General features: G+C 46.2%; 1 protein-coding gene across 1 annotated transcript in view; it reads right to left on the bottom strand.

Moving 5' to 3' along the window:
• The window catches only part of LOC147111814 (protein THEM6-like), a 61,450-nt gene extending 48,589 nt beyond the window's left edge, over window positions 1-12,861 (bottom strand). Inside the window, exon 1 of the mRNA XM_085999074.1 lies at window positions 12,607-12,861. Coding sequence (XP_085855200.1) covers window positions 12,607-12,748 — 142 coding nt within the window. The 5' untranslated portion in view covers window positions 12,749-12,861. The remainder of the gene's footprint in view (window positions 1-12,606) is intronic.
• Between the last annotated feature and the right edge of the window lie 1,293 nt (window positions 12,862-14,154).

Genomic DNA, 14,154 nt, shown 5'->3' with positions numbered 1-14,154 from the left:
TAAATCTTCTCTGCACCCTCTCCAGTGCCTCTATATCCTTTTTATATGGTGACCAGAACTGTACGCAGTACTAACCAAGGTTCGATACAGATTTAGCATAACTTCCCTACTTTTCAATTCTATCCCTCTAGAAATAAACCCCAGTGCTTGGTTTGCTTTTTTTATGGTCTTGCTAACCTGCATCACAACGTTTAGTGATTTGTGTGTTTGTACTCCAAGATCCCTTTGTTTCTCTACCCCACCTAGACTCGCACCCTCCAAGTGATAAGTGTCCTCCCTGTTCTTCCTACCAAAATGTAATACCTCACATTTTTCTGTGTTGAACTTCATTTGCCAATTATATGCCCATTCTGCAAGTTTATTAATGTCCTCCCATAACTTGTTGCAGTCCTCCTCAGTATTGGCTATCCCCCCCCCCCCCCCAATTTGGTGTCATCCACAATTTTAGAAATTGTGTTTTTGATTCCCAAGTCTAAATCGTTAATGTAAATTGTGAACAACAGTGGTCCCAGCACTGATCCTTGTGGAACACCACTACCTACCTTCTGCCTTGTGAATAGCTACCCTTTACTTATACTCTCTGCTTTCTATCCTGAAGCCAGCCAGCAATCCATTCTGCTACTTGTCCCGGCTCCATATTCTCTGACCTTGTTCATCAGTCTATTATGGGGTACCTTATCGAAGGCCTTTTAAAAATCCAGATAAATTACATCTACTACATTGCCATTGTTTACTCTCTCTGTTACTTCTTCAAAAAATTCAATAAGGTTGGTCAAGCAAGACTTTCCCTTTTGAAATCCATGCTGACTATTCATATTTATATTTTTCACCCCCACAGACTTCAGAAAGCAAGTCAGAACAGAATTAAAGTTGAGCAGCTAGAAGAGTTATGTCAGGACAGGGCTAGGGAGTATTACTAGAGTGCCTCAGGAATCAGTGCTGGGATCTCTACTATATCTAATTTACATTTATTAACTCAATCCAAACTAGTGAAAAAAGTACTAGGCAAACTTATGGGTCTAAAGGCTGACAAGTCCCCTGGACCTGATGGCCTGCATCCTACGGTCTTAAAAGAAGTGGCTACAGAGATAGTGGATGCATTGGATGTAATCTTCCAAAATTCCCTCGACTCTGGAGAAGTACCAGCGGATTTGAAAACCGCAAATGTAACATCCTTATTCAAAAAAGGAGGGAGACAGAAAGCAGGAAACTATAGGCCAGTTAGCTTAACATCTGTCATTGGCAAAATGCTCGAATCCATTATTAAGGAAGTAGTAGCAGGGCATTTAGAAAATGATAATAAAGCCATGTTGACTCTGCTTGATTGTATGAAAGGGAAATCGTGTTTGACAAATCTATTAGAGTTCTTTGAGGAGGTAACGAGCAGGGTGGATAAAGGGGAACCAGTAGATGTAGTGTATTTGGATTTTCAAAAAGCATTCGACAAGGTGCCACATAAAAGGTCACTGTATAAGATAAGAGCTCATGGTGTTGGGGGGTAATATATTAGCATGGATAAAGGATTGGCTAACAAAAAAGAGTCGGGATAAATGGGTAATTTTCAGGATGGCAATCTGTAACTAGTGGGGTGCCACAAGGATCAGTGCTGGGGCCTCAACTATTTTCAATCTATATTAATGACTTGGATGAAGGAAGCGAGTGTACTGTAGCCAAATTTGTGGATGATACAAAGATAGGTGGGAAAGCAAGTTGTGAGGAGGACATAAAGAGTCTGCAAAGGGATATAGATAGGTTAAGTGAATGGGCAAAAATTTGGCAGATGGAGTATAATGTGGGAAAATGTGAAGTTATCCACTTTGGTAGGAAGAATAGAAAAGAAAAATATTATTTAAATGGAGAAAGACTACAGAATGCGGCGGTTCAGAGGGATTTGGGTGTCCTCGTACATGAAACACAAAAAGTTAACATGCAGGTGCAGCAAGTAATTAGGAAGGCAAATGGAATGTTGGCATTTATTTCAAGGGGGATGGAGTATAAAAGTAGGGAAGTCTTGCTACAACTGTACAGGGCGCTGGTGAGACCACACCTAGAGTAGTGCGTACAGTTTTGGTCCCCTTATTTAAGGAGGGATATACTTGCATTGGAGGCAATTCAAAGAAGGTTCACTAGGTTGATTCCTGGGATGAAAGGGTTGTCTTATGAGGAAAGGTTGAGCCTATACTCACTGGTGTTTAGAAGAATGAGAGGTGATATTATTGAAACATATAAGATTCTGAGGGGGTTGGGCAGGGTAGATGCTGAGAGGATGTTTCCCCTCATGGGGGAAATCTAGAACGAGGGGGCATAGTTTCAGAATAAGAGGTCACCCATTTAAGATGGAGATGAGGATGAATTTCTTCTCTCAGAGGGTCGTGAATCTTTGGAATTCTTTACCCCAGAGAGCTGTGGAAGCTGAGTCAGTGAATATATTCAAGGTGGAGATAGACAGGTTTCTGAGCAACAGTGGAGTCAAGGGTTATGGGGAACAGGCAGGAAAGTGGAGTTGAGGCCAAAATTGGATCAGCCATGATCTCTGTGCTGTCTCTCTGTAGCAATTTATGTTAGTTTTCCAGTTAATTCAGGGGTTTGAGTAAGTTGGGTCGATTCCCATTGTGTGCTGCCACCTAGTGGCTATTTGGTACCTAGCAACTGCAGTAAAAGTGCAGTAAAGTGCTGTAAAGCACAGTAAGTGCGGTAAAGTAAACTACAGACCTACAGCGGCACATGCTCTGAGAAGTTGTATTGTTCCTATGCCTGAGTCTTGGATATTATTTGTCTGTAAGTACTTGAGAATGTTATAGATGATTAGTGTACACTGTATGTTGCAGAAAATGTTTAGTTTGTAACTTTTCTCTGTAAGCAAACTTACACAGCTAGCCGTGAAGTGCTCGCTCTCTGTCTAGCTGGTTAACTAGTAGCTGTATTTTGATGCACTATGTACAGGGCTAATTTAAAGAGAATGCCTTCCAGTTTGCTAAATGTATATTCACAGTAAGCGGTGTTTCCACGTGTTTGGTAATTTACATGCCAAATGTACTGTGTTGCTCAGGCGTACCTAAATTTGTGTATGCATATCAGTTATGCGCTTGTATACTAATGTGTGCTTCCATTTCTGTGTTGTATTTCAGTTTTACAATAAGAATCTTTCAGTAAAGCTTTACAAGAAAAGTCAAGCCTTGTGATTTTTATGGGAAGATATCAAGTTGTTAGCTACCTGTCTAGCTCTGCATAGGAAAGCGCTGCGAGGGCAGAAAAGTAAAAAGACAACAGCACAGCGGGCTCAAGCACAAGAAGATACCACTCAGCTACCATGAGTCTACGCTCAGGAAGACAATATACCATAGAGGACGTCGACCAGCCAATCGAGAAGCATGAGCCTCTCCGAGCAAACGATGCCAAGTCACAGTCCTCTAAAGCATCCTCTAGATCATCTCGGCGGTCCAGCAGACCATCGTCATCGACAGCTTCTGCAGCCGCCAAAGCACGTGCCAAGGCAAAAGCTGCCCAGGCTCAATTGTCCTTCGCTGAAAATGAAGCTAGTGTGATGAAGCAGAGAGCTGACCTCGACGCCAGTCTCCACATCCTCCAAAGCCAGAGAGCTGCCGCTGCCGCTGCCGCTGAAGCCGCAGCTTATGAAGGTGAGGAGAACGAAGGCGGGGAGCCCAGCCATGAAGCATATGTTCTAGAACAGCCCCTCAGTCCAGTGCAACGTACAAGTGAGTATGTCCAACAACACTCCAAATTGTTCTCCAAGGAAACATCCAGCTATCTCGACGCAGAACCAGCTACTCACCACAGTAGCAAACAGCCTGTTTTTGGAGACACTGAGCTTAAAGGAGAAGAAACAAGTAAGACTTACCTGCAGAGACCTCCACAGCACTCGGCCAATCCAGCCAAGCAGTCCTCACCCGAGCCACAAGGTGCACAAGACCTCGCTAGGTACCTTATCCGCCGAGAATTGTTAAGTTCAGGCCTTCTAGAATTTGATGACCGTCCTGAAAATTATTGGTCATGGAAAGCGTCCTTCCTGAGTACCACCAAGGACTTTAATCTGTCAGCCAGAGAAGAACTAGACTTGATGACAAAGTGGCTCGGAGCTGAGTCGTCAGAACAGGTGAAGAGAATTCGCTCAGCGCACGTCCGCAATCCCACAGCAGGCCTCAACCTGGCTTGGCTACGTCTCGAAGACTGTTATGGGACACCAGAAGTCATTGAACACGCACTGCTCAAGAAGATTGAGGACTTTCTGAAGCTAACCAACAAAGATAATGTCGAGCTCCGAGAACTGGAGTGTGCCAAGGGAGAAGGTTACCTGACCGGCCTCTCGTATTTGGATACAGCTCGTGGGGTAAACCCAATAGTGGAAAAGCTCCCCTACAACCTTCAAGAGAAATGGATAGCTAAGGGATCCAAGTACAAGGAGGACAATGGAGTGGCATTTCCCCCCCTTCTCCCTCTTCTCCAGGTTCGTCCAACAACAGGCAAAGGTGAGGAATGATCCAAGTTTCACTTTCTCCACCTCCAGCAGTTACGCTACTTCGAGAACAGAGAAACCCACAAAGTACAGCAATAAAGCCTCTGTGAGCGTGCACAAAACAGATGTTCCAGCCGAACCCTCAGTCAACCAATCCAGTTCTGCTGGGAATAAAGTGGATGACCCAGATCGTCAGTGTCCAATACACAAGAAGCCCCACCCACTCAAAAAGTGTCGAAGCTTTAGAGACAAGCCTATTGATGAGCGCAGATCATACCTGAAAGAGAATCGCATCTGCTTCAGGTGTTGTGGGTCGACTATGCACATGGCAAAAGACTGCAAGGCGACAATCAAGTGCTTCGAGTGCAACAGTGAAAAACACATCGCAGCCCTGCATCCAGGTCCTCCTCCTTCAACCACCGAGAGTGCTGCGGTTGACAAAGAGGATAGCGGGGAGCAAAGCGAAAGCACATCTTCTTCAGTCACCTCCCAAGTGTACAGAGGTTTGTGGAAATGCAAGCAGCCCGCGCTCATGCTCCAAAATCTGCTTGGTTAAAGCATATCCTGCAGGGAGAAAGGAGCAAAGTAACAAGTCTCTAGCGAAGACAGAATTCTTCAATCTCTTTGAAGTCAAGGCCAGCGCAGCTCCGTACATGCTAAAAACCTGTGCAGGGACAACAGAGACTACAGGTAGGAGAGTTGGGAACTTCATGATCGAGTCCATGGATGGGAAACTACAGCCTCCCCGCCCCACCTTAATTGAGTGTGACATGATGCCAGACGATAGGATGGAAATTCCCTCCCCAGAGGTCGCACACCATCAGCCCCACCTACAGCCAGTTGCCAACAAGATTCCAGCTGTGGACCCGGACGCTCCAATCCTCCTGCTCTTGGGAAGAGACATCTTAAGGGTGCACAAGGTGCGTGAGCAAATCAACGGGCCCCACAATGCTCCTTATGCGCAGCGGCTTGACCTGGGATGGGTCCTCGTGGGTGGAGTTTGCCTGGGAACAGTCCACAAACCAGCAGGTGTCAACGTCTATAAAGCAAATGTGTTGCACAACGGTCGCACATCCTTTCTCAGCCCATGCCCAAACAGGATCCAGGTAAAGGAAGACTACGATGGCATGACGCAGCATCATAGGGCAACCTCCTCTGCCTGTGAGGAAGAGGCAGGCCTCACTGTGAGCACAGACAGCCTAGGATGCTCAGTGTTTGAAAGGTCCAAGGATGATGACAAGCCAGCACTATCCATGGACGACAAAGCTTTCCTAACCATCATGGATGAGGAGGTTTACCAGGACGATGGACACAGCTGGGTGGCACCCTTACCATTTCACTCTCCCAGACGCCGTCTTCCGAGTAACAGGGAACAAGCTATGAAGCGCCTCTGCTCACTCAGGAGAACACTGGAGAAAAGGCTAGAAATGAAGGGCCATTACATAGAGTTCATGCAGAAGATGCTGGACAATGACCAAGCCGAGCCTGCTCCACCTCTGGAAGAAGGTAAAGAACACTGGTACCTGCCAACATTCGGTGTGTATCACCCACAAAAGCCAGACCAGTTACGAGTTGTGTTTGATTCAAGTGCTGAATGTAAAGGAGTGTCTCTGAACGATGTACTCCTCAGCGGCCCAGACTTGAACAACACCTTGTTGGGAGTTCTTCTGCGGTTCAGGAAAGAACCTGTAGCCCTGACAGCAGATGTGCAGCAAATGTTTTATTGCTTCGTCGTCCGAGAAGACCACAGGGACTATCTCCGCTACCTGTGGCATGAGGACAACGACATCAACAAGAATGTGGTGGAGTACAGGATGAAGGTCCATGTGTTTGGAAACAGCCCTTCACCTGCTGTGGCTATCTACTGCATGAGGCGAGCCGCTCAGAAAGGTGAGCAAGAATATGGCTCTGATGCGAAGCATTTTGTTGAGAGACAGTTCTATGTTGACGATGGTCTTACCTCGGTTACCACACCTGAAGAAGCAATAGATTTCCTGACAAGAACCAGAGCGATGTTGGCAGAGTCCAACCTGAGACTACACAAGGTAGCATCGAACAGTGGACAGGTGATGGAAGCCTTCCCTGCAGAGGACCGTGCCAAGGATCTGAAGGATTTGCACCTTGGAGTGGATCCTCTCCCCCTTCAACGGAGCCTGGGGCTCTCCTGGAACCTGGAAACAGACAGCTTCACATTCCTGGTGTCCCGTGAAGAAAGGCCATTCACACGGAGAGGCGTCCTGTCCACAGTCAACAGTTTGTACGACCCTTTGGGGTTCGTAGCTCCCATAACAATGCAAGGAAAAGCATTAGTACGGGAACTCTCATCGGATCAGAGTGAGTGGGATGCTCCACTCCTCCCAGAAAAAGAAGCAAAATGGAACCTATGGAAGGAGTCCTTGAAGGCTCTCGAAGACCTGCACATAGAGAGGTGCTACATTCCAGGCTCGCTGTCTTCAACGCAGAGAAGAGAGCTGTGCATCTTCTCAGACGCTTCCACAGTAGCAATAGGAGCTGTGGCCTACTTGAGAGCAGCTGACACCGATGGGAAATACCATGTAGGATTCGTTATGGGGAAGTCCAAGTTGGCCCCTCTGCCTGCCCACACCATTCCACGTCTCGAGCTTTGTGCAGCTGTGTTGGCTGTTCAACTGTACGAGTTGATCAGAGACGAGATTGACATCGATGTGGGCGCCGTCAAGTTCTTCACGGACAGCAAGATTGTACTTGGTTACATCCACAACTCCACAAGAAGGTTTTATGTGTATGTTTCCAACCGGGTGACTCGTATCAGACGATCCACTCACCCTGACCAGTGGTGCTATGTCTCCACAGACCTGAACCCTGCAGACCATGCTACCAGGTCTATACCAGCAGCACACCTACAGCAAAGCAGTTGGTTCTCGGGCCCCTCTTTCCTGTCTAATGTCAACACAGAGGAGACTCCTGAGTCCAATCCCTTCACCATTGTGGAGCCTGAAGCTGATACTGAGATTCGGCCTGAAGTTACGACCCTGGTCACCAAAGCCTCAGAATCTCAGTTGGGCTCACAACGCTTCGAGCGATTCTCAAGCTGGAGAACACTCTGCCGAACCACAGCCCGACTCATTCATGTAGCAGCATCCTTCAAGGGGAATTTGGACAACATAGAATGCAAAGGATGGAAATGTTCTAAAGAAGTATCCAGCACAAGTGAGCTTTCACAAGCCAAAGGTGTGATCATTCGCTCTGTCCAGCATGATGTCTTCAAGGAGGAATTCAAATGTCTTGAAGAGGGACAGACATTCCCCAAGCAAAGCCCACTTAAAAAGCTCAACCCAGTTACAGATGAAGATGGTTTGCTCCGGGTCGGAGGGCGCATATAATCCGCAGACTTGTCAAGAGAAGAAAAGCACCCTCTGATCATCCCGTGCACCCATCACATTGCCACACTACTCATGAGATACTATCATGAGCAAGTGGCTCACCAAGGACAACACATAACAGAAGGAGCTATCCGAGCAGCCGGATACTGGATAATCGGGAGCAAGCGTCTGGTTCCTTCCGTTATCCACAAGTGTGTTACCTGCCGCAAGCTACGAGGGAGGTTAGAGGACCAAAAGATGGCAGACTTGCCCGCTGACAGACTCACTCCAGAGCCTCCATTCACCAGCGTGGGCCTTGACGTCTTTGGGCCATGGACCATCATGACGCGTCGCACAAGAGGAGGTAGTGCAGGCAGCAAGCGCTGGGTGGTGCTCTTTACGTGCATGTCTACCAGAGCTGTGCACATTGAGCTGATCGAATCCATGTCAACAGACAGCTTTATCAATGCACTGAGGAGGTTTTTCTCAATCCGTGGTCCAGCCAAACTTCTCCGCTCTGACAGAGGGACTAACTTCGTGGGTGCCTGTAAGGAGTTGGACATCCACACGGACGATGCAGCGGTAGGAAGCTACCTCCAAAAGAAATGATGCACGTGGGTGTTTAACCCCCCGCATTCATCCCACATGGGTGGTTCATGGGAGAGGCTCATCGGTGTTGCCAGGCGTATTCTGGATGCTATGCTGCTTCGGACGGGACCTACTCGTCTCACACACGACGTCTTAAGCACCCTCATGGCTGAAGTCATGGCGATCATGAATGCAAGACCCCTGGTGCCGGTGTCCACCGACCCAGACATGCCTGCAATCCTCACCCCAACGATGATCCTGACTCAAAAGATGAGTGCTATTTCAGCCCCCTCTGGAAACTTTGACATGGCTGAGCTGCACAGGAAGCAGTGGAAGCAAGTCCAGTGTCTTGCAGACACTTTTTGGAAGAGATGGAGAGGAGAGTATTTGTCCACCCTAGAGAGCCGTAGGAAATGAACAGAAGACAAGCCAAATGTCAAAGTGAGAGATGTTGTCTTGCTGAAAGACAGCCAAGCACACAGAAATGAATGGCCAGTGGGACTGGTAGTCAAAACTCTGCCGAGCAGGGACAAGAGGGTCCACAAGGTGGAGGTGAAGATTGTCAAGGAGGGGACTGTCAAAGTGTTTCTGAGGCCAGTCTCAGAGATCGTAGTCCTCCTTTCTGAAGAAACCTAGAGAACGGATTCTGAGTATGTTTGCAGCCAAAGGACGTTTTCTTTAGGTTTATTTTGTATCTGTAGTGGTACAATGGAATTGTACCAAGCGGGGAGTGTGCTGTCTCTCTGTAGCAATTTATGTTAGTTTTCCAGTTAATTCAGGGGTTTGAGTAAGTTGGGTCGATTCCCATTGTGTGCTGCCACCTAGTGGCTATTTGGTACTTAGCAACTGCAGTAAAAGTGCAGTAAAGTAAATTACAGACCTACAGCGGCACATGCTCTGAGAAGTTGTATTGTTCCTATGCCTGAGTCTTGGATATTATTTGTCTGTAAGTACTTGAGAATGTTATAGATGATTAGTGTACACTGTATGTTGCAGAAAATGTTTAGTTTGTAACTTTTCTCTGTAAGCAAACTTACACAGCTAGCCGTGAAGTGCTCGCTCTCTGTCTAGCTGGTTAACTAGTAGCTGTATTTTGATGCACTATGTACAGGGCTAATTTAAAGAGAATGCCTTCCAGTTTGCTAAATGTATATTCACAGTAAGCGGTGTTTCCACGTGTTTGGTAATTTACATGCCAAATGTACTGTGTTGCTCAGGCGTACCTAAATTTGTGTATGCATATCAGTTATGTGCTTGTATACTAATGTGTGCTTCCATTTCTGTGTTGTATTTCAGTTTTACAATAAGAATCTTTCAGTAAAGCTTTACAAGAAAAGTCAAGCCTTGTGATTTTTATGGGAAGATATCAAGTTGTTAGCTATCTGTCTAGCTCTGCATAGGAAAGCACTGCGAGGGCAGAAAAATCTCATTAAATGGCGGAGCAGGCTAGAGGGGCCAAATGGCCTGCTCCTGCTCCTATTTCTTATGTTCTTATGGTCAAATCCATAGATTATACAGATATATCTAAGCTAAGAGGAGCAGTTGAAAGTGAGGAGGCAGCCCAGGAACTACAGAATGAGACACAAACTGTGTATGTGGCCAGAACAAGGACCAATTAAATTATTGTAAGCAAGTCTCAAGTACTGTACATAGGGGGCATTCCAAGTCATAGAGTCATAACAGCACAGAAGGAGGCCATTCGGACCATCCCAAATTTATGCCGAAGAGAAATCTTTCATGTCAAGACACACTATTTAAAGATCAAACAGCAACCTGAGCAGTCAACAGGGTCCACACCATGTAAGGGGATGTGTTAGTATTGAGACAATACTGTTTTCCTCTCAAATATTCTCCAGGTGTCAGTCTCAGTTGGTAGCACCCTTGCCTCAAGAGTTAGAATGGTTGTGGGTTGAAGTCCCACTCCAGAGACTGGAGTACAAAAATCTAGGCTGACACTCCATTGTAGTACTGAGGGAGTGTTGCACTGTTGGAAGTTGCTGTCTTTCGGATGAGACGTTAAAGCAAGGCCCCGTCTGCTCTCTCAGGTGGATGTAAAAGATCCCATGACACCATTTCAAAGAAGAGCAGGGGAGTTATCCCTGGTGTCCTGGCCAATATTTATCCCTCAATCAACATCACAAAAAAAAATCTGGTCATTATCACATGTGGGAGTTTGCTGAGCGCAAATTGGCTGCTGCGTTTCCTACATTATACAACAGTGACTACACATCAAGAAGTACTTCATTGGCTGTAAAACACTTTGGGTTTATTGCTAGGGGGATGGAATATAAAAACAGAGAGGTATTGCTGCAGTTGTACAAGGTATTGGTGAGACCACATCTGGAATACTGCATACAGTTTTGGTGTCCATACTTAAGAAAAGACATACTTGCTCTCGAGTCAGTACAAAGAAAGTTCACTCGGTTAATCCTGGGGATGAGGGGATGGACATATGAGGAGAGGTTGAGTAGATTGGGACTCTACTCATTGGAGTTCAGAAGAATGAGAGGCGATCTTATTGAAACATATAAGATTGTGAAGGGGCTTGATCGGGTGGATGCGGTGAGGATGTTCCCAATGATGGGTGAAACTAGAACTAGGGGGCATAATCTTAGAATAAGGGGCTGCTCTTTCAAAACTGAGATGAGGAGAAACTTCTTCACTCAGAGGGTGGTAGGTCTGTGGAATTTGCTGCCCCAGAGAGCTGTGGAAGCTACATCATTAAATAAATTTAAAACAGAAATAGACAGTTTCCTAGAAGTAAAGGGAATTGGGGGTTACAGGGAGTGGGCAGGAAATCAGACATGAGTCTAGGTTCGGATCGGTCATGGCCCTGTGGGTGGCGGAGCGGGCCCAGGGGCCATGTAGCCTGGTCCTGCTCCTACTTCTTGTGTTCTAATTCTGTGTTAGATTTCAGGAGATGGTTCTATTCACAGGGATTAGTGGAGACCTCGGGAACAGGCTGCCAGCTAGGAGTCCTTCAAGAGTAAATTGGGCCTGTTCCTGGCTGGGGTGGAGATCACCTCTTACAGAAGGTAAGTACTGCAGGAAATACAGGGACAGAGTGATCTCCTGGACGAGTTTCGATCGCCTAGATGGGTCGGAGAGGAATTTCCCAGATTTTTTCTCCCAAATTGGCCATTGGGTTTTTTAATCTGGTTTTTCGCCTCTCCCGGGAGATCACATGGGTTCGGGTGGGATGGAGAGTGATAGTAGATTTGAGGTTAGGATCAGATCAGCCATGATCTTATTGAATGGCAGAGCAGGCTCGAGGGGCCGATTGGCCTACTCCTGCTCCTATTTCTTATGTTGGCACGTCTGGTGGTCGTGAAAGGCACTCTATAAATGCAAGTCTTTCTTTCTTTCAATCAATCTATTCCGACAGTCTATTGTTTATCCACATACTTTATTTTTAAAAAACTATCCAGCAAGCTATCTTTGACCAAATTAATTTCTGAATACAACAAACAGCACCAGCTAAGTAGGCCAGGTGAATCTCATTGAATTTGTTGATGAATTTGGTTGGTTATGTATATTGTCCCCTGCCTCCACTACCACCATCGCAATCACAGAAATAGAGATTCTTTTAAAGATACCATATATTTAAAGTTGAAACCATATATAAATCAGAGTTATCTTATCTATTTGAAAGAAAGACTTGCATTTATATATGAAGATATATAAAATATAAAAGAAACCTCTCCACTTGTCAAATAATTTCCTGAAGTATAAGGTGGCAAAGCATGAGAATATGCTGCTCTGTAATGATAAAACCCCAACGTTGGGGCCATGTTTGCCGCAGCAGCAATTTGTGATGTCCTGCTTGTGAATCTGCCTCTAGCCCCAATTACCGAAGATGGGGCGGTTTCAGCCGCATTGTATTGTGGGTCGGTAACACCACCATTGCTGCTGCCCTTTGACTGGGCTCACAGTATCGCGACGTCATTCGATTAAAGATAATCAGCGATAATCGGCCGCGGTGGGGCTGGCGGGAAGAACGCGTTACTTTACATAGCGCGATCAGGAGACCGGCGGAAAGTCCCAGTGAGTCACCGGGCGACCTGCCGCTTCCGCTGCGCAAAACAGTTGGTCTGGAGATGACAGCGGATCTCGTGCGATTTCAAATCAATAAAAGTGAGGCGGAGCTCAAGCTTCCGCCTCTTTGGTGCAATGAGCTGGCGCCGCGTGAGCGGCTTTCCTTACCGCGAACCGTTTGCTCCTTCAGGATGTCCTTCACAGGGGCCTCCGAAGAAGCGACCAGTAATGCCAGGACCCCGCGCATGAAATACCACAAGTCGAAAAAGGCGAACGGCAGCACCGACAATACGGCCACGGCGAGCCACATGGCGCCGGCCTGAGAGCGGGGAGAGGACGCGAACTGTCTGCGGCTTCACCCTCGGCACATCATCAGCTGCGGCTCCTGGCGTCAATCCGAAAGCAGGCGGCGTGCGCGCCCCCGTGCTAGCCCTGCGACTGGCGTGCGCGCTCCCGGACCAGCCTGCGACGCGCGTCCGCGTCACAAGGCTCTGAGGAGCCGCGTACTGGTTTGGCAGGTTTCCATGACAACCTAAAAACGGTCAAAATATGACCAACAGTTTAAAAAAACTAACAATTCAAGAAAGGCCCTGATAAGCACGCACTACCAGAGTGCATACTGGATAAAAGGAACAATATTATAATTTGAAATTTTTTATTAGAATTTGGAATTCATTGTGCCCCTTTGAAAAAGGGGGACAATTATGATTTAAGTGCTTCCCTTTAAGGGTTAAACTGAAAGTTGCAGGTATCCTTAATATTCATTACTTTTTTGCAAGTGAGGATGGAAATGAAGGCAAAAAATTGGTGATGTATTTCTAGGGGTATGGCCCCCTGTTTATAAAAAAAAAAATGGAATGTCTATATTTAAGATGATATGCATTCTGGCTAATTTTTCTTTAATACTGCACAATTCAACCCTTAGACTCACCCAAAGCCTTTCCACCATCTACAAGGCACAAGAAAGGAGGGTGATGGAATACTCTCCACTTGCCTGGATAAGTGCAGCTCCAACAACACCATCCAGGACAAAACAGCCCGCTTGATTGGCACCCCATCCACCACCTTAAACATTCACTCCCTCCACCACCGGCGTACCGTGTCTGCAGTGTGTACCGTCTACAAGATGCACTGCAGCAACTCGCCAAGGCTTCTTCGGCAGCACCTCCCAAACCCACCTAGAAGGACATGGGCAGCAGGCGCATGGAAACACCACCACCTCACACACCATCCTGACTTAGAAGTATATCGCCGATCCTTCATCGTAGCTGGGTCAAAATTCTGGAACCCCCTCTCTAATAGCACTGTGGGAGTACCTTCACCACAAGGACTACAGTGGTTCAAAGAAGGTGGCTCACCACCACCTTCTCAAGGGCAATTAGGGATGGGCAATAAATGCTGGCTTTGCCAGTGACGCCCACATCCCATAAGCGAATTAAAAAAAAAACACAAACACAGCCTTCCTCTATAGCACACAAACTGGTACAAATGGAAAGTTCTACAAATACTTTTATTATATCTATATACAAAATGATCCATAAAAATTGTATCAAACACAAAGTAATCTCAAAATTATACTATATATGTACACTTGCATATATAAATACATTTGAATAAATTAATATTTCACATGAATTTATTTTTACTCCCATTCCCTTTATTCATAAACCACAATTATAATAAAACACTTGCATTTCTATATAATTTATCTTTATC

This window comes from Somniosus microcephalus, chromosome 10 (genome assembly GCF_052327205.1).
Source record: "Somniosus microcephalus isolate GS21.2 chromosome 10, FLI_Smic_1.0, whole genome shotgun sequence".
Taxonomy (NCBI): Eukaryota; Metazoa; Chordata; class Chondrichthyes; order Squaliformes; family Somniosidae; genus Somniosus; species Somniosus microcephalus.
The sequence above is the reverse complement of the archived record's forward strand: the minus strand, read 5'-3'. Positions and strand labels throughout refer to the sequence as shown.